General features: G+C 43.7%; 1 protein-coding gene and 1 long non-coding RNA gene across 5 annotated transcripts in view; one reads left to right on the top strand and one right to left on the bottom strand.

Moving 5' to 3' along the window:
• Window positions 1-27,997, top strand: part of ARHGEF3 (Rho guanine nucleotide exchange factor 3) — a 319,599-nt gene that overhangs the window by 229,955 nt on the left and 61,647 nt on the right. The window contains exon 1 of one of the 4 annotated variants that reach the window (XM_055414119.2): window positions 21,463-21,717. The exons of the other annotated variants lie outside the window; for them this stretch is intronic. Coding sequence (XP_055270094.1) covers window positions 21,622-21,717 — 96 coding nt within the window. The 5' untranslated portion in view covers window positions 21,463-21,621. Of the gene's footprint in view, window positions 1-21,462; window positions 21,718-27,997 lie in introns of those variants that run through there. 4 annotated transcript variants of the gene reach the window in all.
• LOC148774006 (uncharacterized) lies at window positions 206-21,318 on the bottom strand. Its single transcript, XR_016036241.1, has 3 exons — window positions 21,143-21,318; window positions 4,002-4,138; window positions 206-452 (listed from the first exon to the last, which is right to left on the bottom strand). It is a non-coding gene; the product is annotated as an uncharacterized LOC148774006 (long non-coding RNA).

Here is a 27,997-nt window from a genome sequence, read left to right as displayed (position 1 = left end):
TTTTTCAAGGGATGATCATCTCCATGACTGCTGCAGAACCTTTGTCAGAAAAAGTTGGACATTAATGGCAACCCTGGTTCTGGCAGTTAAAAGAATGCGGAATCTAGCTAGTAGTTGTGTTTTTTTTTCCCTCCCCAAGGAACATCTCTAGAAGTCATGGAAACACACAAGAACACCGATCAGATTTTTAATCAGGATAACCTCCCACCTGTAGAGCATTTATAGATTCCAAAACTCTTGGATGTTCATAATCTCTCAGTGCACTTGTCTCTGGGAACCCAGCAAATGTGTCTGGTCCAGGGAAGGGGAGGGGGAGGAAGAAGAAAGTAGATCCAGGATGCTGAGCTGTGGGCTGGGATTTTGAGGATCTGCCTGGGCCGGACGGTAGTAAGATGGAGAACGGGATCTCCTGCTTTCTGGTGCTTTTCTGAGTCTTGCTAATAACAAGTGACCTGTGAGAGAATTTCACAAGACTCAGAGGGCACTTCCATTATGAAACAATCCTTTGTAGATTCATTTAAGCTGTTGTTGTTTTTCCTCTTGTGGTATGTTTAGACATCCATCTTATAGTGTAACATTTTACTTGTCATCTAGTGCAAAAGAAAACTATGGAATAATTCTTCTCTCTGATCAAACTAGATGAATTCCTAGTAGAGGTCATTGGAAAAATATTTAGGGGAGGAGAAGAGGAATATTTCTTCTTTTAGTTTTGGAAGACATCCAAAGAGGAAGGGGGAAAAAATGTACGTCAAGAAACTTATGGTTTACAATGTTTATGGAAACAGCATTACCCAGATGCCTTGGTTCCCTCTGCAGTGTTAGACACCTCAATTCAATGACCTCCCTTTTCATTTTTTTCATTATAAAAATAACATATCCTCATGACCCATAATTAGGAAACCTCCCTTCTGATGCAGCCATTTTCATTTTATGTATTTTCCCTGCCAGCCTTTTCCACATTTTTACATTTTGCATAGCTACCCTAATAAATGGTTTTCATCCGGTGGTGTTTTCCTTTTTTCTTTTTTGGTTGGAGGCATGGAGAGGTTGTGCCATGCGGGTTGTGGAATTTTAGTTTCCCGACCAGGGATCAAACCCAGGCCCTTAGCAGCGAGAGCACAGAGTCCTACACGACTGGACTGTCAGGGAATTCCTCATCTTGCTTTTTGTTTAATTAAGCATTTTTCATGTTGCTTGACTTCACAGGTATACTTGTTAATGTTTACACAGTGTCATCAGTGGATGTTATGTAATTTCAGTAAACATCTCCTGTTGTCTGACACTTGGATTCCAGGGTAACTTAGTGCAGAGTTGTAAAAACGTGGGCCCTGGAGCCAGCCTGACCTGGATTTCTTGCTCTGCCAATTCTCAGCTCTACCATCTTGCTGGAAAAAATGATGATACTTTTCTTAGAGGATTGTTTGAAGGAAAATAATGTATTTTAAGCACTTAAGCATAGCTCCTGGCAGATTAAGTCTTCTCCACGTTTAGTAGCTAGTCTGTTATTATTTCCAGTTCATCACTATTAAGCGACAGTGCACTAACAGTGTTTTCTTTTGGTAAATTCACACATGTAGGAATATTAGGCCAAGATAATTGCATATTTATGCTGTTCTTCCTATATAGATTGACATTACTTGATATCCCAGTTGTTTTTTTGCTTTTTATTTTTTTACTCTTATGAACAATTCTTTGCTATGCAGCTCAGCCAGGAAAAAAAAAAAAAATCTAAGGACTTCTCTGGTGGTCCAATGATTAAGACTCCATGCTCCCAAAGCAGGGGGCACAGGTTTGAATCCTGGTGGGGAATGAAGATCCCACATTGGGGAACTAGCTAAGACCCCACATGTCATGCTGTCCAGCAAAAAGAAAAATTCTAAGTGTGTCATTTTCACTTTCCCCTTACTGGCATTGGAAACTATAATTTCCCAAGTTGGGCAATTTAGTATGTTAAACATGATACCTTGTGATCTGCCCAGATTGAAAAAGTAGAGCAGATAGTGTAATTAGTACCTCCACTCACCCAGCATCCAACATCCACAATGGTTAACGTCTTCCCTGTGTTTTTAGAACACCTCAAGTCATTTCATCATTCCACTCATCAGGAATCCAGTACACAGTGCTCCCTGGTGAGGACATTTTATTTTTTTACATAACCATCACACCATATCTCACTTAACAAGACTAACAAGAATTCCTTAATATCAGATATTAAGTCCAAAGTCAAATGTCTCCAAATTCACATTTGTCTTTGGGGCTTCATCTTAGGTGATACTAAGGAATTTTTGTTAATTTGTGTCCAGGAGGTCCTTGTTCAATTGATCTATTTGAATCAGGATCCCAACATGTTCTACCCATTTCTCCTGGTTGACATTGTGTAAAAATCCCCCATTTCTCCTTCCCCCCCTGCTATTGATTTGTTGAAGAGTCCAGGTCATTTGTCTTGTGGACTGTCTTCCATCCTGGAGTTTGGATGTGGCTTACCTTTCCCCTTTCTCCTCCTGCTTTCTGTAGGCTGATGTGTAGATCTGGAGACTTAATAAGCATCGCACTTAATTTTAATGGAGATGTTAGGTTTTGATTTTTTTTTTAAGATTTGCTTTTTATGTGGACCGTTTTTAAAGTTTTTATTGAATTTGTTACAATATTGTTTCTGTTGTCCATTTTAGTTTTTTGTCTAGGTCATGTAGGATCTTAGCTCCCTGACCTGGGATCGAACCCATACTCCCTGCATTGGAAGGCAAAGTCTTAAGCACCGGGCTGCCAGGGAGGTCATTAATGGGGTGTTTTTAGGGGAGAGCACATTGATACAGTCCTTCCCTGTGTAGAATCTTGTGCAGTTGATCAGATGCCAGTGGTTATTGGCTTCTCCTGGCAGTAGGAAGACAAGCAGCATTGAGATTCTATTAAACTAGTTGGAAGAAATTGAATATAACAAAAGTGATTATATTAACTTAAAAATACTCCAGTATAGTTAGTCGTTGCTCTGGAAGTCACCCTTTCTTTGTTTCAGTGCCCTAAGAGTAGTTCCAGAGGTAGGTGTGGACTGGCCCTGCCCTCCAGGAGTTCTAGGTGGGAAGATAATCAGAAAAGTTACGTGGCTCTAGAATGTTAATTTCAAATGTTGGCACCTGGCAGAACATGGTTGATGAGTGGCAGATAATAAGAATGATTAGATCTCAAGAAATGAAACCATCTCCTATGGGTTGGGTTGATCCGGGAAGATTTCTCAAAAGAAAATCTTCATTGAGGAACTGTATAATAGGTGATATTTGAAAAGGCTGAGGAGGCGGAGGAACAGGCTGTTGTGGATAAGAGTTCAAAGATACAGAAGACTTTCACTGTTAGACAGTTGATCCTCTCCTGTTGATGGCCTTTGGTCTCTATCTTCTGAACTGTTTTCTTTCTTTTGTTCTTTAATTAACTCAACAAATATTTTTGGAGCATTAATTAAGTGCCAGTCTTTTTTGTGGCCTGGGAACATGACTCATCAGGCAATCTGATTTCATAAAAAAAAACATGAGCTGGGAGTCAGAAGACCCAAATTACTCTGCTTTTAAAATAAAAATATTGAAAGAACTCCTTGAGGTTAAAGAACTCCTTGAGGTTATTGTTAACCCTCGTATCACCAGAGGGAGACTTTGGCAGGTCTGACCAAGGTTGTGGCACGCTGTCATCTTTCCTGAGAAGAAAAGCCTCTGCTATTTGAATGAAGTGGGGGGGGGGGAGGAATAGTGAAGGAGACAGGGAGGTCTGGCATGCTGCAGTATATGGGGTCACACAGAGTCGGACAGGACTTAGTGACTGAACAATAAGAATATATATTAATTTTTTAAAAATTCTCTTACCGTCTTTCTTCTCCTTCTTTCTTGTGGAAGTACTTTATCCTTTGAGCTCTAAAGCTAAGCTGGAAACTCATGAAACATTATTTGTCACTACCCTGGGCAAGGATACAAATGAAAACAAGAAGAATTCTTCAGCTCCCAGACAGCTCAGCTCACCTTTGTTCAGATTCCAAGCGCGTGGGATGCAGGCTGGGGAAGGTTTACCTGTGGTTTATCCTGCTGGAAGACATGGGCTCATTCACATGAAAAAGCATTGATCTTGAGGTTGAAAATGGCTTATGGGGAGTGGGTGGCTGAGAACAAAAGAAAGACATTGTTAGCATTTTTCACATAGTCATACATCTTCTGCAGCAGCTCAACGTCTATCAATTTAATCTAGGTCTGTTTTCCTTTAAACTCAAATCTACCAGCATCTGTGGAGAGCTTGCTGTGTGCAATAGTGGTCATTTAAGAGAGACTTAGCTTCCAGCCCCATCATATCCACCAGCTGCCCCCACCCCAAAGCACCCCAGATAAGCTTACAAGCTAGGTATGTACATTTGTTGCTATGCAAACACAGCCTCAAGATGAACACCCCCCCCAACCCTGCTACCTCCCCCGTGATTCCCGTTAAGTCCCTCTCTTCCCCTTTCTCTTTCCCTATCACGTAACATTCTATAGAATTTCTGAATTTTCAAGATGAAAGGGAAGTAAAGAGTCACCCAGTTCTGTGTTTGCTAACAAACATATCCCACTCCTTCCCCCAACCAGGATACCACACAGGGGGTCACCTCATGTTTTAGCTCTTTTATCCCTCACCACCTGGGTATAAAATGTTCCACAAAATTTGCAGTGAAAAACTTGGATGTAGTATATTCTGTTTGGTCAAGACAGAATCCAGGAAAGTTGAATGATTTGTCCATAGCTGCCGGGAATTGGTGGGTAAACGGTGACTGAAACCCAGTGCCGCTTGAGCCCACACGTGCCCTACCTGTAAAGCCACCCCATGGACAGAGACTACTGCCCTGTGAATCTCAGCATGTTCAGAAGGGGTTGCAGCTGTTGGGCAAGACCATCAGTGTTCTGGGCAGACTAAATGGGGATGTGGCTCTTTAGTAGCTGTGTGACCTTGAGCAAGTCAAGCCTCTGTGCCCTCATCTATAAAACAGGGAGAGCACCCTCTTCAGCAAGTTTTGAGGATTCAGTAGGTGAACACATCATGTGCTTGTCACAGCCCTAGCAATAGAGCTAATGGCAGCCTCGCAGTGTTTTCTAGCTTTACAGCATTCATGTGTCAGTGCCCTCCATCCCAGAGGATCCTTTTTGTTCTATCCAAAGTTAATTCAAACCTGTCCACATCACTCACTTTTGGAAAGAGAATTCCATACAGAACTTTGCTCTGGAGATGTGGCAAATATGTGTGTTCCGCTTTTAGAAATGACTTAAAATATCTTTGTTTCAGTGTGGTCTTTTCCATTGGTTGGCTGGTTCCTAGGCTTTGAGGAGATTCTTTCTTTCTCCAGACTTACCTCCCAGCTCTCTTCAGAACCATCATAAACCAAGCTACTGTTTATGAAATTACTACTGTATGTCAGCCCCTTACCTGGCTTCTCTCTAATCTTCACCTCCACCCTTTGAAGTGGGTACTATTATGTTCTAATTGCAGATCAGGGCACTGAGGCTCTGAGAGATTAACATGCTTGATTATTTTAGATATTTTGGTGGTTCTCCCTTGTTGAAAGATACAGGAGCACACTTGTGTGACCTGCAGTTGTCTGAATGGATAAGAAGATTACATCTAGGATGACTCTAGTACTTAGGAGTTACAAGTGTCAGGGACCTGACTGACCATCCAACCCCTCAATGACCAGCAGGGGAAACCAGTGAGCAAAGAGGTCACCAGACTTGATCAGACTCAGTGCAGGAGTCCAGGGCTAAGATCTGAACCCAGATCTCCTGACTCTTGCTTGAGTGTTCTTTCTTTAATTGCATCATACAGGCTCACATCCTTGACACTCAGCACCATCCGTGTTGGTTTCAAGACACCAGCCAAGTTGCAAATGGTCTGCAGTTAATTAATGTTCCACTTCATTTGTGGAAGGCCAGGTTCCAGGAGCAAAGTACTAGCATTTGAACCCAGCTCTGCCCCTTACTAGCTCTGTGACTTCAGGGGAGTCAGTTGAACTCCCTGTTGCTTCAGTTGGATTGGACTGTTATCAGGATTCCTGAGAGACAGCGTGGAAAGTGAAAGCATGGTGCCTGGAAGAGCTGACCCCTGGTCTGTGTCAGCTGTGGTCATCATTTGCCAAGCCCCTGTCACTCGCTAAGCACCTTTTGGTACTGGAGCTACAACACTGAACAAGAGAGTCATGTTTCTTGCCTATAAGGAGCTTACTGTCAAGTGGGAGACGTGGTTGTTCAAAAATAATAAAGTGTATGATTTGGTGAATTATTCTAGTTCCATTTGTTATTTGTAGAGCACTGTTTAAAAGTTGCTGCAAAGTTGTGATTGTTTTTTATAAATGTGTGACATTAGTGTAAATATTTTGCATCAGAAGTTTGGTCAGGGGTGCCCAGAGCCCTCAGCCTTGAGGAGCGTTGGTCCTCAGCTTCCTGACAGCAGCCATCTGCATGTCGCCTCCAGAACAGAACTGGCCAAGGTCCTGCTCCTTAGGCAGCCTACCCGAAGGGCAGAAAGGAAGTTATGGCCGGGGAAAATCCATGAGGCAGCAGGACTTGCTCTCTGAGGGAACAGACAGCTCTCATAGTCATAACAGGCCTGTAGGCAGAGGACACAGTAGGAACCAAATGTTGTCGTACAGATAACACAGGCACCATGCAAGCCAAGTACCTATTATTGAGTGACAGTGGTGTATTTTAGGACAGTTCCATCCCATGTGTAGACAGACTCCATCTTCCTTTCAGTTTCTCTGTTCATGTTAATCTAACCTGTTTCAAGCTTGTCTTCTTGGCCATTTGATATTCTTAAGAATCTATATTCCCCATTGCATTTCCTGACAAATGAGAACACTGAGCTGAACTTTCTGATGAACTCTTATAAAATATTATCCTTCTATCAGTTCAGTCTCTCAGTCATGTCTGACTCTTTGCAACCCACGGACTGCAGCACCCCAGGCTTCCCTGTCCATCACCAACTCCCAGAACTCGCTAAAACTCATATCCATCAAGTCAGTGATGTCATCCAACCATCTCATCCTCTGCCGTCCCCTTCTTCTCCTGCCTTCAATCTTTCCCAGCATCAGGGTCTTTTCCAGTGAGTCAGTTCTTTGGAGCAGGTGGCCGAAGTATTGGAGTTTTGACTTCAGCATCAGTCCTTCCAATGAATATTCAGGACTGATTTCCTTTAGGATTGACTGGTTTGATCTCCTTGCTGTCCAAGGGACTCTGAAGAGTCTTCTCCAACACCACAGTTCAAAAGCATCAATTCTTTGGTGCTTAGTTTTCTTTATGGTCCAACTCTCACATCCATACATGACTACTGGAAAAACCATAGCTTTGAGTAGATGGACCTTTGTTGGAAAAGTGATGTCTCTGCTTTTTAATATGCTGTACAGGTTGGTCATAACTTTTCTTCCAAGGAGCAAACGTCTTTTAATTTCATGGCTGCAGTCACCATCTGCAGTGATTTTGGAGCCCCCCAAAATAAAGTCTCTCACTGTTTCCCCATCTATTTGTGATGAAGTGATGGGACCGGATGCCATGATCTTCATTTTTTGAATGTGAGTTTTAAGCCAGTTTTTTCACTCTCCTCTTTCACTTTCATCAAGAGGCTCTTCAGTTCCTTTCTGCTTTCTGCCATAAAGGTGGTGTCATCTCCTTATCTGAGGTTATAGATATTTCTCCCTACAATCTTGATTCCAGCTTATGCTTCATCCAGCCCATGATGATGTACTCTGCAAAGAAGTTAACCAAACAGGGTGACAATATACAGCCTTGATGTACTCCTTTCCCAATTTGGAACCAGTCCGTGGTTACATGTCTGGTTCTAACTGTTACTTCTTGACCTGCATACAGATTTCTCATGAGGTGGGTAAGGTGGTCTGGTATTTCCATCTCTTGAAGAATTTTCCACAGTTTGTTGTGACCCACACAGTCAAAGGCTTTAGCATAGTCAATAAAGCAGAAGTAGATGTTTTTCTGGAATTCTCTTGCTTTTTCTATGATCCAACAGATGTTGGCAGTTTGATCTCTGGTTCCTCTTTTTTCTAAATCCAGCTTATGATGCTAAAGTAATTCAAAATGTGGGCTGCCTGTACCCAGTGTGCTAATTTTAGACAAGGATACTTTCATCAGCAAGTTATATTATCACTTTTAGATTCTTCCCTGAAATAAAGTAGCATAAATTTGAGGCTTTATATACAGCTTAGTCTTTTCTGTTTTATAGGATCACAGAAGATGAGCATTTATGTTTGAAAGTGAAAGTTGCTCAGTTGTATCCAACTCTTTGCAACCCCATGGACTACATATAGTCCATGGAATTCTCCAGGCCAGAATACTGGAGTGAGTAGCCTTTCCCTTCTTTAGGGAATCTTTCCAACCCAGGAATCGAACTGGGGTCTCCTGCATTGAAGGCGGATTCTTTACCACCTGAGCTATCAAGGAATTTTAAATTGCCATAGTTTACAGTTTAAGAAACTGCATCTCGGAGAGTTTAATTGACTTGCTCAAGGTCACATGGCAAATTTTAGTGGTAGAACTGGTGTTGGATCCAATGTTTTCACATTTAGGTCAGTTCAGTCTTAACTGTGCCTCTTCTTTTATATGTGTCCAATAGTTGAATCAATATTTGAAATCCTGCTTTAAAGAATTAACCCCTTTAAGGCAAGGTGGGTAGAAAAGATCCCCAAATTCCACCCTTTCCTCTCTGATTCTTTGAGAAAAAAGTGGGTAGGATGATTTGTATACCAGAAAGATTAATAACACTATAGATTATGTGCTTACCTTGTGCCTTAAATGCTGACATATAGAGTAACTCATTAAACTATGGGCTTCCCAGGTAGTGGCACTGATAAAGAATTCACCTGCCAATGCAGGAGATACTGGAGACATGGGTTTGATCCCTGAGTTGGGAAAATCCCCTGGAGGAGTAGATGGCAGCCCACTGCAGTACTCTTGCATGGGGAATTCCACGGACAGAGGAGTCTGATGGGCTGCAGTCTAAGAGGTCACAAAGTGAAGTGAAGTGAAGTTGCCCAGTTGTGTGTGACTCTTTGCAATCCCATGGACGGTAACTTAGCAGGCTCCTCCATCCATGGAATTTTCCAGGCAAGAATACTGAAGTAGCTTGCCATTTCCTTCTCCGGGGGATCTTCCCAAGCTCACAAAGAGTAGGACTCCCCTAAGCACGCATGCATATATTTTATCTCATTAAAGCCTTTAAACTCTCATTTCCCCATTTTCCAGTTGATTACGCTGAAATTGTTGTTGTTGTTCGGTCGCTCAGTTATGTCCCACTCTTTGCGACCCCATGGACTGCAGCACACCCGGCTTCCTTGTCCTTCACCATCTGCCGGAGCTTGCTCAAATTTATGTCCATTGAATCGGTGATTCCATCCAACCATCTCATCCTCTGATGTCCCCTTCTCCCGCCTTCAATCTTTCGCAGCATCAGGGTCTTTTCCAGTGAGTCAGTTCTTCGCATCAGGTGGCCAAAGTATTGCAGCTTCCACCTCAGCATCAATTCCTCCAATGGATATTCAAGATTGATTTTCTTTAGGATGGACTGGTTTGATCTTCTTGAAGTCCAAGGGACTCTCAAGAGTCTTCTCCAACACCACATTTCAAAAGCATCAGTTTTTCAGTGCTCAGCCTTCTTTATGGTCCAAGCTGAGGTTTGGCGTGTAAAGTCCAAAGGCATATAGTCAGCAAGTGGAAACCTTAGTGTTTGCATTCAGGCTTCTTATTCTAGACCTTATATTCCCCTGTGTTCTCCCAGATACTGAAGGATGGGGTGTTACATATTCCATAAAGTTTTACTGTTATTGTAGAAGGAGGGTGGAAGGGAAATACCTTATTCTTCAAAAATTAATGTCAGGAGGCAGTACATTTATAATTATCAGTTTACTGGAGCAGTCGGTAGGAATTTTTTTCCTTCACTTTGAAATTTTGCACTTTCCATATTAAAAGCTTATTTAGGAAATGAAAGTTAATTTGAGGGAAGGAAGCCTATGTTATTCCTGCTTGCAGCTGGAGCAGATGCCTGGCCTCCTCTGGACAGGTAGGAGGGGCACCACTGGCCTTGCTGAGCTCGTAAAGTGGAGAAGTGTCTAAATTCAGGAACGGTGCCAGGTGGGGTGGGGGCACGGAAGGGAGGAAAGGGATGTGGTGTTTGGAGCCCATAACTCAGGAAACGTGATGGCACCTAATTTCAGAGTGGCATGAGGCAAGCGTTTAGGAAAAGAATAATGAGCTATTGTTGTGGGCTTTTTTTCTTTAATGGGTGGGTTGTTTTTATAAAGTTTTATGAACAGGAAACTGAAGCAAAGTGCTGACCCCTTTGGTTTTTGAGCTCTGCCAGCATCATTTTCATTTTTATTTTTGACTGTTGGTGACAGGCACTTCCCTTAACATTTTTGAGGGTGAAGCGTAACCCCAAACTGCCTTTTTATAACAACAGCAGAATCCAGATGAAGCGTTGTGGTTTCAGATCTTCTTGATAATACCATGAGACCAAAAAAAAAAAAAAAAAAAAATCACCCCCAGCCCTGGGAGAAAGACAGCTCTTTCAGAAACCAAGGCAGACTGTAGAATGTTTTCCTTCTGAAGACATTCTAGAAAAATTGCCCAACATGTGGGAAACCTCTAACAGGTATTAAAATGGGACTTGCTGTGGCAAAGGAAATACTGACTGAATTGTCGAATTCCCCTCCTGCCCCAAGAGGCTGAGAATCATAAAAACTCAGCCTCCCCAGCTGTTGTTTCCTCTGGAAGATGACTTAATGTTGAAGGTGGTCTTATCTGTTGTGCATTGTGGGTGCACTGAACCAAGGTTTCAGGCCTCTATCTGGCTGCCAATTTCAGAGATGTTAAAGGCTGTTTTGTTCCTGCAGGGTGTTTATTCATTGCTTACCTTATAAAAAGTTATGTCTTACTGCATTTTCCTGGCACCAGAGCAATCCTTGTACCTACCCATTGCATATGGCTTTTCTGAGCCTGCAGGCAGCACTGGGTTATTAAAGTTCAAGGAGGAAGCCACGTGATGTTGGCTTTACCATTTTAATTCTCTCTTACCTTTCTCCCACCCCCAAAACAGATGAGTTTTGTTCAGCACACACTGTGTCTAAGCCAGAGTGAGCTCTCAAAGCGCCTCTTGTCAGACTCCAGGGTGAGGAGGCCCAGACAGGGAGGGCATGAGCAGAGCAGCCAGCAGAGAAGTTGCCTTCCTCTCTCATTGGCTCCCTCGGACAAAATGTTTTCAAGTCCATAATTTCACATCAGCCTGGCAACATTAGACCAGAACCATGTTTTATCCTGCAGAAACAACCAGCAAAATCTCCCCCTTCCCCTTGAAAGTCAGCCACCCAGGACTCCCCCCACCTCAAGAGAACAAAGTCTCTGTATCAATAACACTAGGTATGAGCATGGCAAATTGAAAAGAAAAAAGAAATATAGAGAGAGTTTAACCTGGAATCAGACACTTAGAGCAGGAAAGCCACCGGAGGGAAGGAAAAGGGAAGATGGGGTTGTCACTAGGAATCTCTGAAAACAAACTATTTGACATCTCTTTGCCACCAGAGTTTCAATCTCCCTGTCTAGTCTACTTTGTTCAGAAATTAGTGTAAATTGCTGAGTGTCTGTAAAAAGGAACCAAAAGCTCACAGTAATACCCAACAGGGCTCCCGTAGCCTTACCCTGCAGGCGCCATCTCTGCAGGTAGTTTCAGTGAGTTTGGGGCTCTTCAAGAAGCTTATTAAGGGACTCATGTCTCCTTACAAAATTTCTTTTAACAGCCCATGGTGGTATTCTGCATGTGATTTCTTGGTCCTATCTTGGAAACTTTTTAAGTTTTTTTTTGCTTAATGTAGACCATCTTTCGGAGAAGGCAATGGCAAGCCACTCCAGTACTCTTGCCTAGAAAATCCCATGGATGGAGGAGCCTGGTAGGCTGCAGTCCGTGAGGTTGCTAAGGGTCGGACACGACTGAGCGACTTCATTTTCACTTTTCACTTCACACATTGGAGAAGGAAATGGCAACCCACTCCAGTGTTCTTGCCTGGAGAATCCCAAGGACAGGGGAGCCTGGTGGGCTTCCGTCTATGGGGTCACACAGAGTCGGACACGACTGAAGTGACTTAGCAGCAGCAGCAGCAGCAGACCATCTTTAAAGTCTTCATTGAATTTGTTACAATATTGCTTCTATTGTATGTTTTGGGTTTTTGGCTGCTCAAACCCACACCCCCTGTATTGGAAAGTGAAGTCCTAACCGCTGGGACACCTGGGAAAAGTCCCTCATCTCAGAAACTTTAGACAACTTTCCTCATTGCACAAAGTCTATGAATTTACCTTCTCTATGATGTGTTCTACTTAATTTTTCCATTTAATTTAATTTCAGTTCAATTTTTATTTCAACAAAGATGGATCCATCTACCATGCGCCAGCCAGAATGATAGAAGGAGCTGGAGCCGCTGTGGTGATTAAGAGTTATGGTCCCTGTGCCTTTGTAGGTAGAGACATGCTGAGTCAGTCATTATGAGCGGGATTAATATTAGGGAGAGGTAATCAGTGCAATGGGCTTCCCTGGTGGCCCACATGGCAAAGAATTTGCCTGCAGTGCAGGGGACCCAGGTTCGATCCCTGGGTCAGAAAGATCCCCAGGAGAAGGGAATGGCAATCCACTCCAGTATTCTTGTGCCTGGAGAATTCCATGGACAGAGGAGCCTGGCAGACTACAGTCCATGGGATCCCAAAGAGTTGGACACAACTGAGTGACTAACAGTTTCACTTTCACTTAGCACTGTGGGGGTACAAAGTAGAGGTTCCCCTTGCTGGGGGATTGAGGACCATCTTGGAGGAGAGGAATTAGCCAGGAAGCTATCTGGTGATTCTTGTCTTGCCAAATAACTAAATGATCATGCACTAATAAAAGTTGGTGAACTAGAAGCTGGTGCTTTTCTTCAGCCTTCTGTTGCACAGGCTTTGGGTTCCGCCTGAATTGCAGGCATGTGGGACCTGAGCTTGGTTTTGGGTGTAAGATGGAAAAATTCAGATGCTCCTGTACCTCAGCTCACTCAACCAACACCCTCGCATCCCCCTGTAGTGTTATGGGATGCCCACAGCAGGAGGAACACTTTCAGCTAATGAGATGCTTTCTACCACACAGCAGCTGACTTCTGCTCCCCCCAGATGAGTGAGAACCAGGCTTCCTAGGAGTCCCAGAGTCTGTCTGTGCTGGTTAAACTCGTTCTGTAATTAAGGTCTTCTCCTCAAGCCACTGTCCCCTCCCCACCCCCACCATAAACCCTGGGGGCTTTTTCAAGTAAACATCTCAAGCCAACTGCCCTCCTTCCATTCTCTACTGCTGCCGCTAATTTTTGAAAAATGTAAATGCAGTCATGCCCCTTGGCTATGAAGAGATAAGCATGGTTTTAGTTGGAACTTTTGGATAGGAGACTGTAAATCAAAGCCCCAAGAGCCAGAACCCATCTCCTGGTGGGTGGCTTAGTTGCTAGTTTACTGGGAGTGTGGAGTTGCATATTTCTTGCTGTGTCCCTCATGCACCCATATGTTTTTAGTGAACTGTGCAGCGTGTATCGTTCCTCAGTACAGCCCGAGCAAATAAGCAGCGCTCTCTGTGCCTATTCTGGATTGCAATACTACAGCTAGTGCGCTCGTTGCCCCTGGGCACCGAGGATCTGTGGTCTCCTGATACTTCTAACTCACACTGTACTACTCAAACCATGGTCTTGAAGGGAGTTTATCAAAAATTCAAATTTCTCGAGTCCACTGCTAAAGAGTCCAGTTCAGTTAATCCAAAGCAGGGCCCAGTAATCTGGATTTGCTAAGTTTCTCAGTTGATTTCACTGCCCATGGTCTCTGGAATTATTGTCCCTAACTCCCCATGGTTCACATTTCTGTAAATGTGTGGGTTTTCAAACCCTGGCCAGAAGATATGAATGGCGCTATATTTCATTGTTACCCACACTTTCCCCACATTTTTAACTTCTCTGGAATTAGGATGTAGCTTACCATTGATCATGTGTTATAATTTTTGTTTTAAAAAGTATTTATTTTTAATTGATTGATTGCTTTACAATATTGGTTTGATTTCTGTCATACATCAACATGAATTAAACATAGGAGTACATATGTCGCCTCCCTCTTGAATCTCCCTCCCACCTCCCACCGTGTGTTATAATGAAATTGGCAACTTTTTTTTTCTTTCTTGGCTGTACATAAGATAAGATAATAGAACATATTTCAGTCTTTGGCATCTTAGGGTTGATGAAATGTGGTACTTTGATGCTGAGTTTGTAGTTGATGGAAAATAAAACATTTCCACTATCCAAAGCTAGAATTGATACATTTTAGATTCCAGTTTCTCTGTGCAGTGGTTTAGTATTTAAAAAAAACAGAAAACAAAAAAACCTACTGATGCATACATTGCTGTAGTCTAAAGAGAATAAGTAGTTTTGGAATATAAAAAGTTTATTAAATTTTTGGTCAAAAATATGAAATAGTTTCAACTAAATGCAGGCTCTCCATAAAGTTCAGTGTACAAAAAGTGTTCTAACAATTGGCTTGAATTCTGTAAGCAAAGCAAGCCTGCTGATAGTAATCAGCTCAGATTGAAAAGTTAGCATTCTTATTGCAAAACTTTGAGTGGGGACAGGTCTCTGACTGCACAGGCTGTGCTATGTATCACAAATATAGTAAGCCCTACCCTTCGGGGTTTTTATTTTATCACCATGTTTACATTTCTGCCACCTAAAATAATTAATATGCTGGTAAAGTTTGACTATAAAGAAAGCTGAACACTGAAGAATTGATGCTTTTGAACTGTGGTGTTGGAGAAGATTCTTGAGAGTCCCTTGGACTGTAAGGAGATCCAGCCAGTTCATCCTAAAGGAGATCTGTCTTGAGTCTTCATTGGAAGGACTGATGTTGAAGCTGAGATTCCAGTACTTTGGCCACCTCATGCGAAGAGCTGACTCATTTGAAAAGACCCTGATGCTGAGAAAGATTGAAGGTGGGAAGAGAAGGGGATGACAGAGGGTGAGGTTGTTGGATGGCATCACTGACTCAATGGACATGAGCTTGGGTAAACTCCGGGAGTTGGTATATGGACGGGGAGGCCTGGCATGCTACAGTCCATGCGGTCGCAAAGAGTTGGACACAACTGAGTAACTGAACTGAACTGAAAGTTTGTCATAGGAAAAACAAGCTAGAAATATTTCTTCCCCCTTTCCAAGTTCTTCTTAAATTGTCTGTTCATTTTCACCGGTGTTTTCAAGTACATTTTCATATCTTAAACAGGTTTAGATAATTTTCTCTTCCTTTCCCCACTTACTCATGTTCTTCTTTATCTTTTTCTCCTTTCATGCTTTATTAAGTCTGTTATTCTGTTAAGGGTCAGGGCATAAGGAAAGATTCTAGACATGTCAGTATTCTAAGGCTTCTTGGCATTCAAGCATTTTGTTAGCAGCTCCACTGTGCCTAAACTGACATTTGACATCAACCAATAATCACGGTCTAAAACAAAAATATCCTTAAGGTCAAAACCAACAGGTTATCCTGGCTCTGATGCCATGTTTCAACTCTGTTCTTTAATTTCAGTTCAGTTCAGTCACTCAGTCGTGTCCAGCTCTTTTCGACCCCATGAATCGCAGCACACCAGGCCTCCCTGTCCATCACCAACTCCCGGAGTTTACCCAAACTCATGTCCATCGAGTCAGTGATGCCATCTAGCCATCTCATCCTCTGTCGTCCCCTTCTCCTTCTGGCCCTTCAGGCCCCCAATCCCTCCCAGCATCAGGGTCTTTTCCAGTGAGTCAACTCTTTGCATGAGGTGGCCAAAGTATTGCAGTTTCAGCTTTAGCATCAATCCTTCCAATGAACACCCAGGACTGATCTCCTTTAGAATGGACTGGTTGGATCTCCTTGCAGTCCAAGGGACTCTCAAGAGTCTTCTCCAGCACCACAGTTCAAAAGCATCAATTCTTCGGCGATCAGCTTTCTTCACAGTCCAACTCTCACATCCATACATGACCACGGGAAAAACCATAGCCTTGACTAGACGGACCTTTGTTGGCAAAGTAATGTCTCTCCTTTTTAATATGCTATCTAGATTGGTCATAACTTTCCTTCCAAGGGGTAAGCGTCTTTTAATTTCATGGCTACAGTCACCATCTGCAGTGATTTTGGAGCCCAAATAAATAAAGTCTGACACTGTTTCCACTGTTTCCCCATCTATTTCCCATGAAGTGATGGGACCAGATGCCATGATCTTAGTTTTCTGAATGTTGAACTTTAAGCCAACTTTTTCACTCTCCTCTTTCACTTTCATCAAGAGGCCCTTTAGTTCTTCTTCACTTTCTGTCATAAGCATGGTGTTATCTGCATATCTGAGGTTACTGATATTTCTCCCAGCAATCTTGATTCCAGCCTGTTCTTCTTCCAGCCCAGCGTTCCTCATGATGTACTCTGCATATAAGTTAAATACGCAGGGTCACAATATACAGCCTTGATGTACTTCTTTTCCTATTTGGAACCAGTCTGTTGTTCCATGTCCAGTTCTGTCAACTGTGACATTATAAGCATTTTGAACCTATTAATTCTTTGGTTTGTGTCTGTGGGTGGGGGGAGGTGGGGTGTCCTGTGCATTATAGGATGTTTGCCAGCATCCTGGGCCTCTACCCATTAAATGACACTAGCTCCCTCCCCCAGTGACTATCTAAAACATCTAGACATTGCCAAATGTCACCCAGGGAACAAAATCATACCCCTTTGGGAATCACTGCTATAATGATTGTACCTGTCTGTGTTGTATCAGAGCATGACACATAGTATTCTTTGTTTTTAGACATAAAATCTTGATTGTTTTTGAGTTATAGCTAGTAAGTCACAAGGTAAGCTCATTATTGGGATAAAGAGATGCTGTCACTTAACCAGTTTTTCAGACTTGTTTCAGAAAATGAGATCTATGAGAGAAGGCAAGAATGAAGTCTTCCAGCTTTAGAATATCCAGGTATATATATTCGTAAATCTAGCCTGGAGCCAGTGGACATATCCCCAGGCAAAGGGAGAGGTTTTAGATGATTTTATGATTTTAGATATTATCAGTACTTGATTTGTGCCATTTTTACCTGTCTGGCAGTAAACCACACTTCTCATCTCGCAGAATTCACTACAAGAACTTCTTCAGGCTTTTAACTACCCTCTCCCATCGAGACTGAAGTTACTGAGAGGAGAGGGAACTTGGTCATTAGCTGGGAATGTCCCCCAAACAGAAGGGAAGTCGGGGGGTTAGTACACACGTGTGTCCAACATGTACATACACGATTGCGTCAGATTAGCAGAGGTAGACAAGATGGCTCCAGATGCCAAGGAGGCAGACAGAGGTGCACTGTGTTTGAAGGCGAGGCTCTGGGACATCTGCTGCTCTCACTTGCACTCCTTATACAAATGCACGCCTCACAGCAGGGGTTTCAGACTCAGGCCGTGTTTCAGACTCAGCTATGTTTCTTGAGCAGGTGTGTATTATTCACCTTTCTGCCATAGAGATTCAGGAGTGGGTGGAAGATATTATAATGCTGACATTATATATATGTCATAATATAATGTTGTCCCATTGGCTGAGAAGACTGTCACAAGCACTTTAACTTGTGAAGTTTTAGCCTCAGGCTGGGCCTGTTCCACTCTCAGTCTTGGCAGTGGGATTTGGGGAGCTGATTGATGGCCTCCCAGTCATGCCTGGCGGTCTGCTCGTCTAAAAGGAGCTAACAACCAGTGCTGGGCTTGTGGGTAGAAGCCCACTGCTCCATCAGCAGCACAAATGTGCCCTGCTCAGCCCAGGCAAGAATGCAGGCTCTGCTCTTGGCGCCGTTCCTGGAAATGCAGAACAGGCTTCTTTATTCCAGTCTCCAGGCTTCTGGCTAGTGAGGAACACTGCCTGGCTGTGAAGCATTTTACAGGATTATAACGGGTTGTGCCGAAGGCGAGTTCTGAAAGGTACTTTGTGCCGTTGCTTTGAGTGAAGCTGACTGTTCAGGCAGTGTTGTTCTTAAGCCCATAAACACACACACAGGCAGAATGGGGAATGCTGGGCTCCTGGGGCTGCTCAGCTGGGCAGCACTGCAGAGTTGACTGACTTCTCCCACTGTGACACCCGCTTTGGGGGTGTGCTTGGGAACTCTCCTGTAGAGCAGCCTACTTTCTGACCAAGGCTTCAACCATACACACTTCCAGTTGGAATACTAGGCAGATTGCCCAAACTCCACATCTGCTAATGTTGGAGCCGTGCATCATGCACACACGAGGGAGGTTCTGAAAGTGGAAGTTGCGTGGACTCAACAATACCCTTGAAAAGCCTCTGAATGTCTCAGGGACCATATCCCTGACTTGCATATACCCAAAATTGCTGGTTTCAGTTTATAGGCCTTATTATACCAAAAATATATGTCTTTAAACATCAAAATCTTATTTATGGTGGTGAGACACTCAAGCTGTGAGAGGCTTGGGAGCATCAGACCACCCAAAGGAAATCCAGATACCCATTTTCCCTTTAACACTCATTTAAATTGTTACTGGCCATTAGCAGTCTTTCTCTCTCTTTTCCTCTTTTTTTACCTCTGCCTAGCATAGACAGTGGGAAAGACATAAGTTTGCTGCACATATATTGTACCATGTATATTGATTGCTTCTTATGGTTTCATTCTTTGAAGAGGCAAAAAAAAAGTGTTTTAAGAGCAAGTGGATATGGCAGCCTTTTCATCAACCATTATGATTATTCTTCGCTCTACGATACTTGTACTTGAGGTTAAAGTCCCCTCTCTTCCTTAGGGTTGGTTTATTACTACACTGTGCTTCCTGGGTGGCACTAGTGGTAAAGAACTTGCCTGCCAATGCTGGAGACATAAGAGACATAGGTTCGATCCCTGGTTTGGGAAGATCCCCTGGAGGGGGGCATGGCAACCCACTCCAGTATTCTTGCCTCAGAAATCCCATGGACAGAAGAGCCTGGCAGGCTATACAGTCCACAGGGTTGCAAAGAGTCGGAAACAAGTGAAGCAACTTAGCACGCACGCACAGATTTACATTACGCAGACTTCCTCCTTGGTCCTGAGACTCCTGCACTGAGTAGCCCAACCCCAGGGCTGGCATAATTTACCAGAGTCACGCTCTTCTTCACCAAGTGCTGGCTGTACACTCCCAATTGGAAGTCAATGCCAAGCCAGCTCCACCAGGGTTCAAAGCCCATCCATGAAGGGACAATTTACTGGCCAGAGCCACCTGTCTAGTTGAGGTGGTGGGCCTGCAGGGGCCAGAGGATCAGGGAGGGAAAGGGAATGAGAAGCGAGCTTCAGCTCAAATCCTTGGCAGCCAGAGGAGCCCTGTGTGAGACTCTTGGTGGCAGGATTAATCCGGGGCTGCTTTGGTTGGTTGCCCTTGGATACAGGGTTGCCCCTCACTCCCCACCTCAGACTTGACCAGACTTGCAGTGAGCGTCTGTGAAACTCTCCATCAGCACAGTTCAGGCTAAAAGGACAAAGCTGTGTTCAAGAATACAGGTAGGAGAAAGATCAGTAGTCCTGAGGTACTCTTTCGCATTCCAAACTTCCATTTCAGCTACTTCCTTCCTACTGCTTTAGGGTGTATATTCGAGGAGGAAAAAAATCAGGTGCTCTCTTCAAGGTCAATTGAACCACACTCATTCAACAGCTTCCTTTACATGGTTGGCAAGAGTGAGACCGGCCGAACTGGGCCAGATTCTCTTTGCTTCTGAAGGCAGTTTGTCCACACTGGCTGGGCAGGAAAGCAGGCACATTTAGCGCCAGCATGTGGGTTTGGTACCTGGGATGAAAGGGCTGTATACCATGAGGTTTCCTGCCTGGAAAATGGGAATTGCTGGATTCTGGCCTCAGCTAGAGCAGAGAACACTTAAGCAGGGACTGGATATTTCCATTCCCACTGCCTCCTGCACACTTAAGATGTCAGAAGAATAGACCCCTACTTGCTGTGACCATGACTTTGATAGGAGGGGAAGAAATCTCAACAGTGCAGTCTACAGAATAACTTTTGAGATAATGATCATTTTAATATTTTAAAAATTAATTTCTAATTTCCCAAGTAACAATTCATGTAAAAATTTTAAGAACATATTAGCTATAAATGTGAAGTTCTCCTTTGTACACTACCTTTAATTCCCCTGGAACTGGCTGCCTCCTTTCAGCCCCATAACAATTTGCTGTGCTGTGCTTAGTTGCTCAATCGTGTCCAACTCTTTGCGACCCCATGGACTGTAACCCACCAAGCACCTCTGTCCATGGGGATTCTCCAGGCAAGAATACTGGAGTGGATTGCCATGCCCTCCTCCAGGGGATCTTCCCAACCCAGGGATTGAACCCAGGTCTCCGGCATTGCAGACAGATTCTTTACCATCTGGGCCACCAAAAATTTGCTGTGGTTCCTTCCAAATGGTTTCCAGTGGTATTTACCTACATTTCTCTATAGAAAATATATGGTATTCATTTGTAGATTCTTTATTTTAACACAAATGGTATTATACTGCTTACTCTGCAATAGTTTTTTAACTGAACCTGATACCTCGGAAATCTTTCCATTCTGCACCCACAGGCCCATCTTCCAAATGACTGCAACTGAGCGGCGTTCCATCGTGATAAGAGTTTATTTAAGCACTCCCTAATGGTGGATGTTGCTTCCCTGGTGACTCAGTGGTAAAGAATCTGCCTGCAGTGCAGGAGATGCTGGTTTGATCCCTAGACCAGGAAGATCCCATGGAGAAAGAAATGGCAACCCACTCCAGTAGTGTCAGCTCATCACTGGACAGCTCTGTCTGGACACACCCTGTTAGATTCCTCTTCTGAGTGGCAGGAAGCCTCTTACCAGCCTCTTCATACTTAAAAGTGGGTGCAGAGGACAGGGCTCTAGGATACTTTTTGGAAGTGGTGGAAAGGTTTTGTGTCCCGATTATGGAGGTGGTTATTATAGTGTTTACATTTATTAAGACTCAATTTTATATATATATATATTCTCCATATATATGTATATGGAGAGACTGGCAATGAGTAAGGCGAGGCAGGATACTGCTGCTTCTTAATATGGGCTTTTAAAGAACTTACTTTCCCCGAAGGCCGCTTGCCTCCTCCCGGCTTTGCGTCAGCCTCCATTCTGTCTGTTGCCTCTTCTACCCCACAAGGGCCAGGGAGCCCGAGCGGACCTGCCACTTAGGCTGCGTGGCCTCCGAGTCCGGGGCCTGCGGGAGGAAGGGCCCAGCGTCCGGATACCCTTGCTGCTCGGGAGAGGGCTTCCGCGGGGCAGCATCTGAGCGCTTCCAGGACGTGTCGGGGGCGGGGCAGGCGCTACCGGGGCCCCGCCCATTCCCCGCCCAAGACGGGCGGGCTCTGTCTAGGCTCCGCCCCTTCCAGCCTGTGCGCCTGAGTCTGCTGGAGCTAGGCTAGAGAAGCCGGCTGTCAGTCTCTGCGTAGCCGCCGCCGCCACCGCTGCCGGCACCGTGGAGCTGGGACCCCCTTTCGCCTGGGAGTTTTGTGGTCTTATCGGATCAGCGGTGACATCCCAACGGGCAGGCCCGGCAGCCGCCATGGTAGCCAAGGATTACCCCTTCTACCTCACGGTCAAGAGAGCGAACTGTAGCCTGGAGGTACCCCCGGCCAACAGTCCAGCCAAGGACGCCGAGGTAGGGCCCCCGCCTGGATCTCTCTGGGCGTCTCTCACGCTTCCCACTGCCTCTCTGTGTCACCGTTTCCCATCGCACTCTCTCTCCATCTCTCATACACCCTGTCTCCCTGTCTTCATCTCTAACTCCTGTCTTTCTCTCTGCCTCCCTTCCACCCCCTCTCTATGGATCAAAAGAGCGCCACCTCCTCTGTCCCCATCTCTTTGCTCCTGCCTCTGCCTTGCATCCTGCAGAGCTCACAGACTGTGGATCCACTCCACAGAGGGACTTTCTCATACTGCATCAATGGGCTCGGTCATCAGGGAAGAGCTACCCTTTAAAAGCACAGGATTCCTCTTGCAGGAGGTTTGGGGGAGGGCAGGGCAACATTCCTGAGGACCCCTCGGGACCTCTCACCTGTCAGGCTTGGACTTGCAGCTGTTTGGCAGCAAAGACAGGACACGGCACCTCTGCTTGTCCCTGTGGCCAGTGGGAGTCATTCAGTTGGGGGTCTGGGAGATAAATGAGTAATCTGAATGTGTTGCATGTGGATTCTGAAAATGAATTAAACTCCCTGGGGCAGTGGGAAGCTGTCTTGGAAGACTGGAAGCATTTCTCCTTCTGGTAACTTTCCTGTACCGGGATGGTGAGGTGAGGGAGTCCTCCTGGCTGGTGTTTAGTCTGCCTTTTTCTCCTGTGTGTTTTATCTCTGCCAAACAGCTCATTGGCCTTAAAGGTTGGATTCAGGTGGAGGAGAAAGTGTCTCTTTCTTTCTTTGAGGGTCTTGGGAAATACAGTTGCTTTCATTAGATTGCACTTTTGCTGTGACTAAGCTGTAGTGGGATCCACAGGACCCAGATCATCATTTCCGCTGATGTGTTTCTGGGAGATCTCCACTCTGCCCCCACCATGAGGGGGAAAGTCTGGGGGAAGGGGTGCTTCCAGCCTTATCACAGTGCTTTTGGGGGTCCACCCACCTGCCACCCTTGGGTTTGCTTAGCTGTGTGCATTTGGTTCACTAAATTATGTATATTTGGGAGAACAGCGTCAAAGATTCATTGCCTCTAACAAGAGCTGCTCCACACTGACACGATTCTATAAACAGTTTCAGGTTGTAATCAGCTTTCTATAAGTTGAGTAGAGACTAAATTCTCACCCCTGTCCTACACCTCAATTCACTTGTGTATTTTCACAAAGGGCTTTTGTTCCCAGCAGCTGTGGAAGTGTGATGGTCTTAATGGTGTTTGGGCTCTTACTGAAGTTTTGACAGGATAGCAACTGCACAGAATTCAAGTTGTTCAAGCTTAGAATAGATATGTGATCTTTTCAGTGGGAACTTCACAATTTAATGAATGTTGGAGCAGTGAAGCTAGTGTCCTCTCAAATTCCTTTTGGAAGGAAGCAAAGCATAACCGATTTCAATTAATGAATTTAGTCAAAGAAAAGCATAATGAGGATAGCTGTAGACTCTGGTCCCTTCCTGCTATCACTTAGTCCTATATTTTTGTGCAGTTTGACTAAAGGTGTAGGTATAAAACCCATATGCTTCATTTTTTTCTTATTCTTTTCCTATTTATTAAAATATATATTTATATCTGTATCTCACAAATGTGATATGAGAAATGTATCACCAGAAGTCACATACTGATTTTCTTCACAGTAGCTGGATCCAGATTATGAAATGTGACTTAATTTCCTTTTATGGGGATGTTCTGGTATAGGAATAAGGGTGGAAGAGGAACAATTTTTTAAATAGTTGGTAATATTTTTCAGGTATCACTATTTGGGATTTTCTCCCTAGTGGTTAAATCAGAGTAGAAGTATCTCGTATACCGTATACTCCTCGAGTCCAAGGAGGCAAATCCAGTACATCCCCTAGCTTCATTAATCTGGTATTTTGCTTCCTGATAATGGCAATAGGCAGAGTTAGAAAAAGAAACCTAAGTGATGTGGGGGCTCGTTTTCTGTTTCAATATCAGCTCAGAAAACAGCCCTCCTTTGCAGGCCTCACTTCTCCATAGGCAGTTAATTAAAATATATTTACTACCAGCAGGTGTCGTCAGCATTTGTGTTTAAAAAAGCAGCATATGCTAGTTGGCCTTTTGAAAAAGCATGAGTATATCCTTGTTTATAAGCTAGGTAAGGACTGTTACTTCCAATACAGGTAGTTTTTCAGGATCATTTTCTTTGTAGAAAGAAGGTGGTTATGCTGAAAAGAAGGATTGGCCGATCCAAAGTCCTTTTAAACCTTCAGGGGTAGCTGAAGCAAAGCACCTGTGCCCTTTAGCACATAATGACTGTCCTTCAGAATTTGCTGTGAGGAAGACAGTGGGCACACAGTGCTGCATGGGCAAGTGCTCTCTAGCATTCGTTCCTATTCTTGCAGCACGTGTGCTGGGCAAGGCTCATGGGGAAGGGGCGGGTGTCACTAATGTGCATTTGATACCATGCACTTGAGTAAAAATGTGCCACAACAGACATTCTCTTGAAAACACATCATAACAAAATTTCTACTCGGAATTAAAAGCTTTGTACATTTTTAAATTTCAATGATAGTTTTCAGTGATAGAGAAAAATGATATGGTTTAAATATTTAGTCTTCTTTAAATTATCTATTTTAAATATTAAAATTATTCTACATGGATTATGCTATTAATACAATGTGGCTCCTTAATCTAGTATTACTTATGACACAGGTATATGAGTTTGGTTGCAGATGTTTAATTTTAATACGACAACCAACTTGCTCCTTCCAGCTCTAATCATTAACCATGAAATCTAAGGAGCTTAGTTCATCTTAGTCCAGTAGCACTAGACTTTCACAGAGAAACATAGTATCACATGAGCATCATTAAGCTTATTTCTTCTGACTCATCGATGCAACTTTGTTCCATTGATCTTTTTTTTAATATGTATTTTACGGTACTTACTTCTCATGCAGAAGGAACTGATTTTCTAGGCCTTATTAAGTGCTCTGAATACCTGATTAAGTCACTCAAAGAAAAGTTGTTAGTCCTAATGAATTAACACCGATCCCAAGTCAGAAGTCACTGTTTTCCCGTGGGGAGGTTTGCTTTTCAAGAAAGAAGGCTCAAATGCATGTATATGTTGGCTAAGGAAGCTGGAGCCTGGTGAGAGGTTTTAGAAGTTTTGGAGTCCATTTAATGAAAATAAAGTGGTGATTCTGTTATTTTCTTTCTAAGAATATATCTGACAATATGATGAACAGCTTACTTTTGGCTTTAAGATTCACTGTCTCAGATGTCGATCTCGTGTAGGCCAGATTTAGTTAGTGATGTTTGTAGTCATTGCTCTTGTCTCTCTTGTATATGTCCCTGGCTTGTTCCTTTGTTCTAACTTTGACTCAGCCAGTAGCTTTATGTGGAACCTTGGAATGACCTAGAAATGACGGAGTTCTATTGTTTTTCTAAGTGCCACATTTAATGTCTCATTTGAGAACCTAACTATGTTGTAAGAGTAACATAAAACAAGTATTATTCTGCTCACTTTATGTATAAAGACACTGAGGGGAAGTGACTTGCAGAAAGCCACTGAGCACACCAGCAGTTAGACCAAGACCCAGTGCCAGGTTTCCTGATGGAGTCCGTCTAGGGTTTAATACCAGTGTATCCTGTGGCATCTATGGATGTTTACCTCTGTGAAAAAAAAGGGGGATACAAAACAAAAACCATGTAAAGTGCTTTAAAACACATTAACTGAGGAGGTACCTTTCAAGTTTCTGTTTTAAAGGGCAAGATGAACTCTGTGCCCCACCATAATTTATGCCCCCCGTCCACAAGTGTATTTGAAATATATGCATCTGGAGCTGTGTTCCTTACATGCCAGCTGGAGAGCTAAGGAGGTGAGCTGGCTTCTAGTGATTTATACATTTCTTGGAATTTGTTTCATACAGTGTTGAGCTGACCATTTATACAGCCAACTACATGGAAACAGCTCCAAGGAGTTATTGCAGTTGGAATCTTGATTTCATCATGTGATTAGTTAGACTCCATGAATCATGTGACCTCAGATGGTTCTGGATGGGAGCCTCATGGACAGTGAAGGTGTCTCACTTGCTGGCAGGAGCCGAGTATAGTCATAGGCCATGTTTCTCTTGGGGATCGGTATCTTGGGGGTCCTGGTCTTCCAAGATGCCTGTGAACTAGGAGTAGGTTTATGAGAGAACAAATACACTGACATGTACATTTGAGGCTGTTCAGGGCATCAACTCTGGAATAAGACTGTCCAGATCCCAGTGCCATCTCCACCACCTGCTAGTGATGTGCCCTTGGACAGCCTCCTGTGCTTTTCTCAGCCCCAGTTCCATAGCTATACAATGGGCATGATGATGGCGCTACCATAATGAGATGATTCAGGTACAGTGCTAAGCATATGGTAATTGCTCCGTAAACAGCAGCATCATCAGGACCTCTGTATCACAGAAAATTTCCTAAAACAATTTTAAGAAGCATGATCACCATCCTTATTCCCTAAATGCTGTTTTATGCACATCTGTGCAGCAGGGGTCTGACTGTAAGTCCTCTAAGCATCCTTACAATGATCCTATGAGTTTGGTGTAACTGCACCCCCGCTATTTTTTTGGGAAGAAACTGAGGCTCAGAGCTGGGTAGTGGCCCTTCCAGGATGGCTGAGCCGGTAGATGGAGGAGCCAGTATTCATACCCCAGTCTGACCCCAAAGTCTGTACTTTCCCAACCACTCATGTTGCCTCTAAATGACTAAATCGCCAGTCTCCTCACCACATAACACACGAAGGGTGAGCATGCCTGCCAGAGCAAATTGCCTCATGGTCAAAAGCCCATTTTTTCTCTGAGTGCCTGGAAGGGAGACCCCACCATTAGTGAGTGCGTCTGGAAGCCACTTCATAGAGTGGCCACGACCCACAGTAGCGAGTTTTGCAAACCTTAACTTGGGAGGGCTCTGGTAACTTCCGTTTTGTGTTTCTCAAGACCAAGGAACTAGTCTTTGGCAGAATTCCGCATGCTCAGCACTGTGGAGGTGACACTGTTAGTTCTGCAATTAGTCATTTTGCTTATCTGCATTAACCACCAGCCTTCCACATAAACTAGTAACTTGGAAGCTTCTGACCACCATCTGGATATGTGCAAATTGTGTCATTTTCTTAAGATACTTTGTGATTGCTTGTAAAATCCTGGACCAGTATCACTATTTTCATAACAACCAAATGAAAATAAATTACTGATCACAGGCAAATTTTGCAAAGTCCTATGTACATGTAATTGTTACTAATGGTGTGTGTGTATTTGGAAGGGCTTCTTCGTTTGTGTTGTGTGCACACAGTTGCCTTCCATAATTTGTCAGCTCCAGTAATGGGAAAGGAGCTCACACAAAATGAGGAAATTGCTGTGATTTCACGGCCATTTATCATTGTTGTGTTGGCTCATGGACTATTTGGAGTAAAGGCCAGTGGTTTCTAATGCCTTCAATTTTTTATGACTTGACACTGGTTATTAGCTAAGAAGAGGCTATTAGTCAAGAAAGGCCTCCAAACCTTTAGCTAGGAAAGGAACGGATCTTTTAAAGTCTAGGAACACTTGTGCCTGGTTCTTCTGTGTTTGGGTCTTTGTGTCCTTTTGCAAGAAGGCAGCTGATTCTTAGTCAACTTAATTAATGGGAGCTAACCCAGTAACCTTGGAGAAGGAAATGGCAACCCACTCCAGTGTTCTTGCCTGGAGAATCCCAGGGACGGGGGAGCCTGGTGGGCTTCCGTCTATGGGGTCACACAGAGTCGGACACGACTGAAGTGACTTAGCAGCAGCAGCAGCAGCAACCCAGAAACCTTAACGGTAAGTTCACTTTTTTAAATTTTCTTTTTCTGGCTCTTAAGATGAGGAGGAAAGGAGTAGCAAAACAGGCTTTTTTCCGGGGATTTATGAAACAAATAAACAAAATCAGCCTCTAGGAAATGACCCGGGGTCATTGAATTAGAGAACCTCAGTTTTTGGGAAAGGCCTATTGAGAACATGGAGCCCAGTTCTCGTCCACTGCTGGAGCCTTTCAATCTCGGTTCAAACACTTCCAGGAAAACTTCCAAGCCTATACATTGCATCTTTGTTCATTGTGGATCATGAGAAAATCTTTTCTTAATTGTAACATTCCTTTCTCAAGCTGAATATTATACAATGACACTTTATCTCTGTCAGTGTTTTATCTCTCCCTACTGTCTACTTCTCTTCCACAAATGTGTGCTCACACACACACACACTCTTCCCCCAGGTGCCTGTCTTCTCCTGACTAGACATCCTGGTTCCTCTAACTTT

Source organism: Moschus berezovskii, chromosome 24 (assembly GCF_049115385.1).
Source record: "Moschus berezovskii isolate FMDL1 chromosome 24, NW_MosBer_1.0, whole genome shotgun sequence".
Taxonomy (NCBI): Eukaryota; Metazoa; Chordata; class Mammalia; order Artiodactyla; family Moschidae; genus Moschus; species Moschus berezovskii.
The sequence above is the reverse complement of the archived record's forward strand: the minus strand, read 5'-3'. Positions and strand labels throughout refer to the sequence as shown.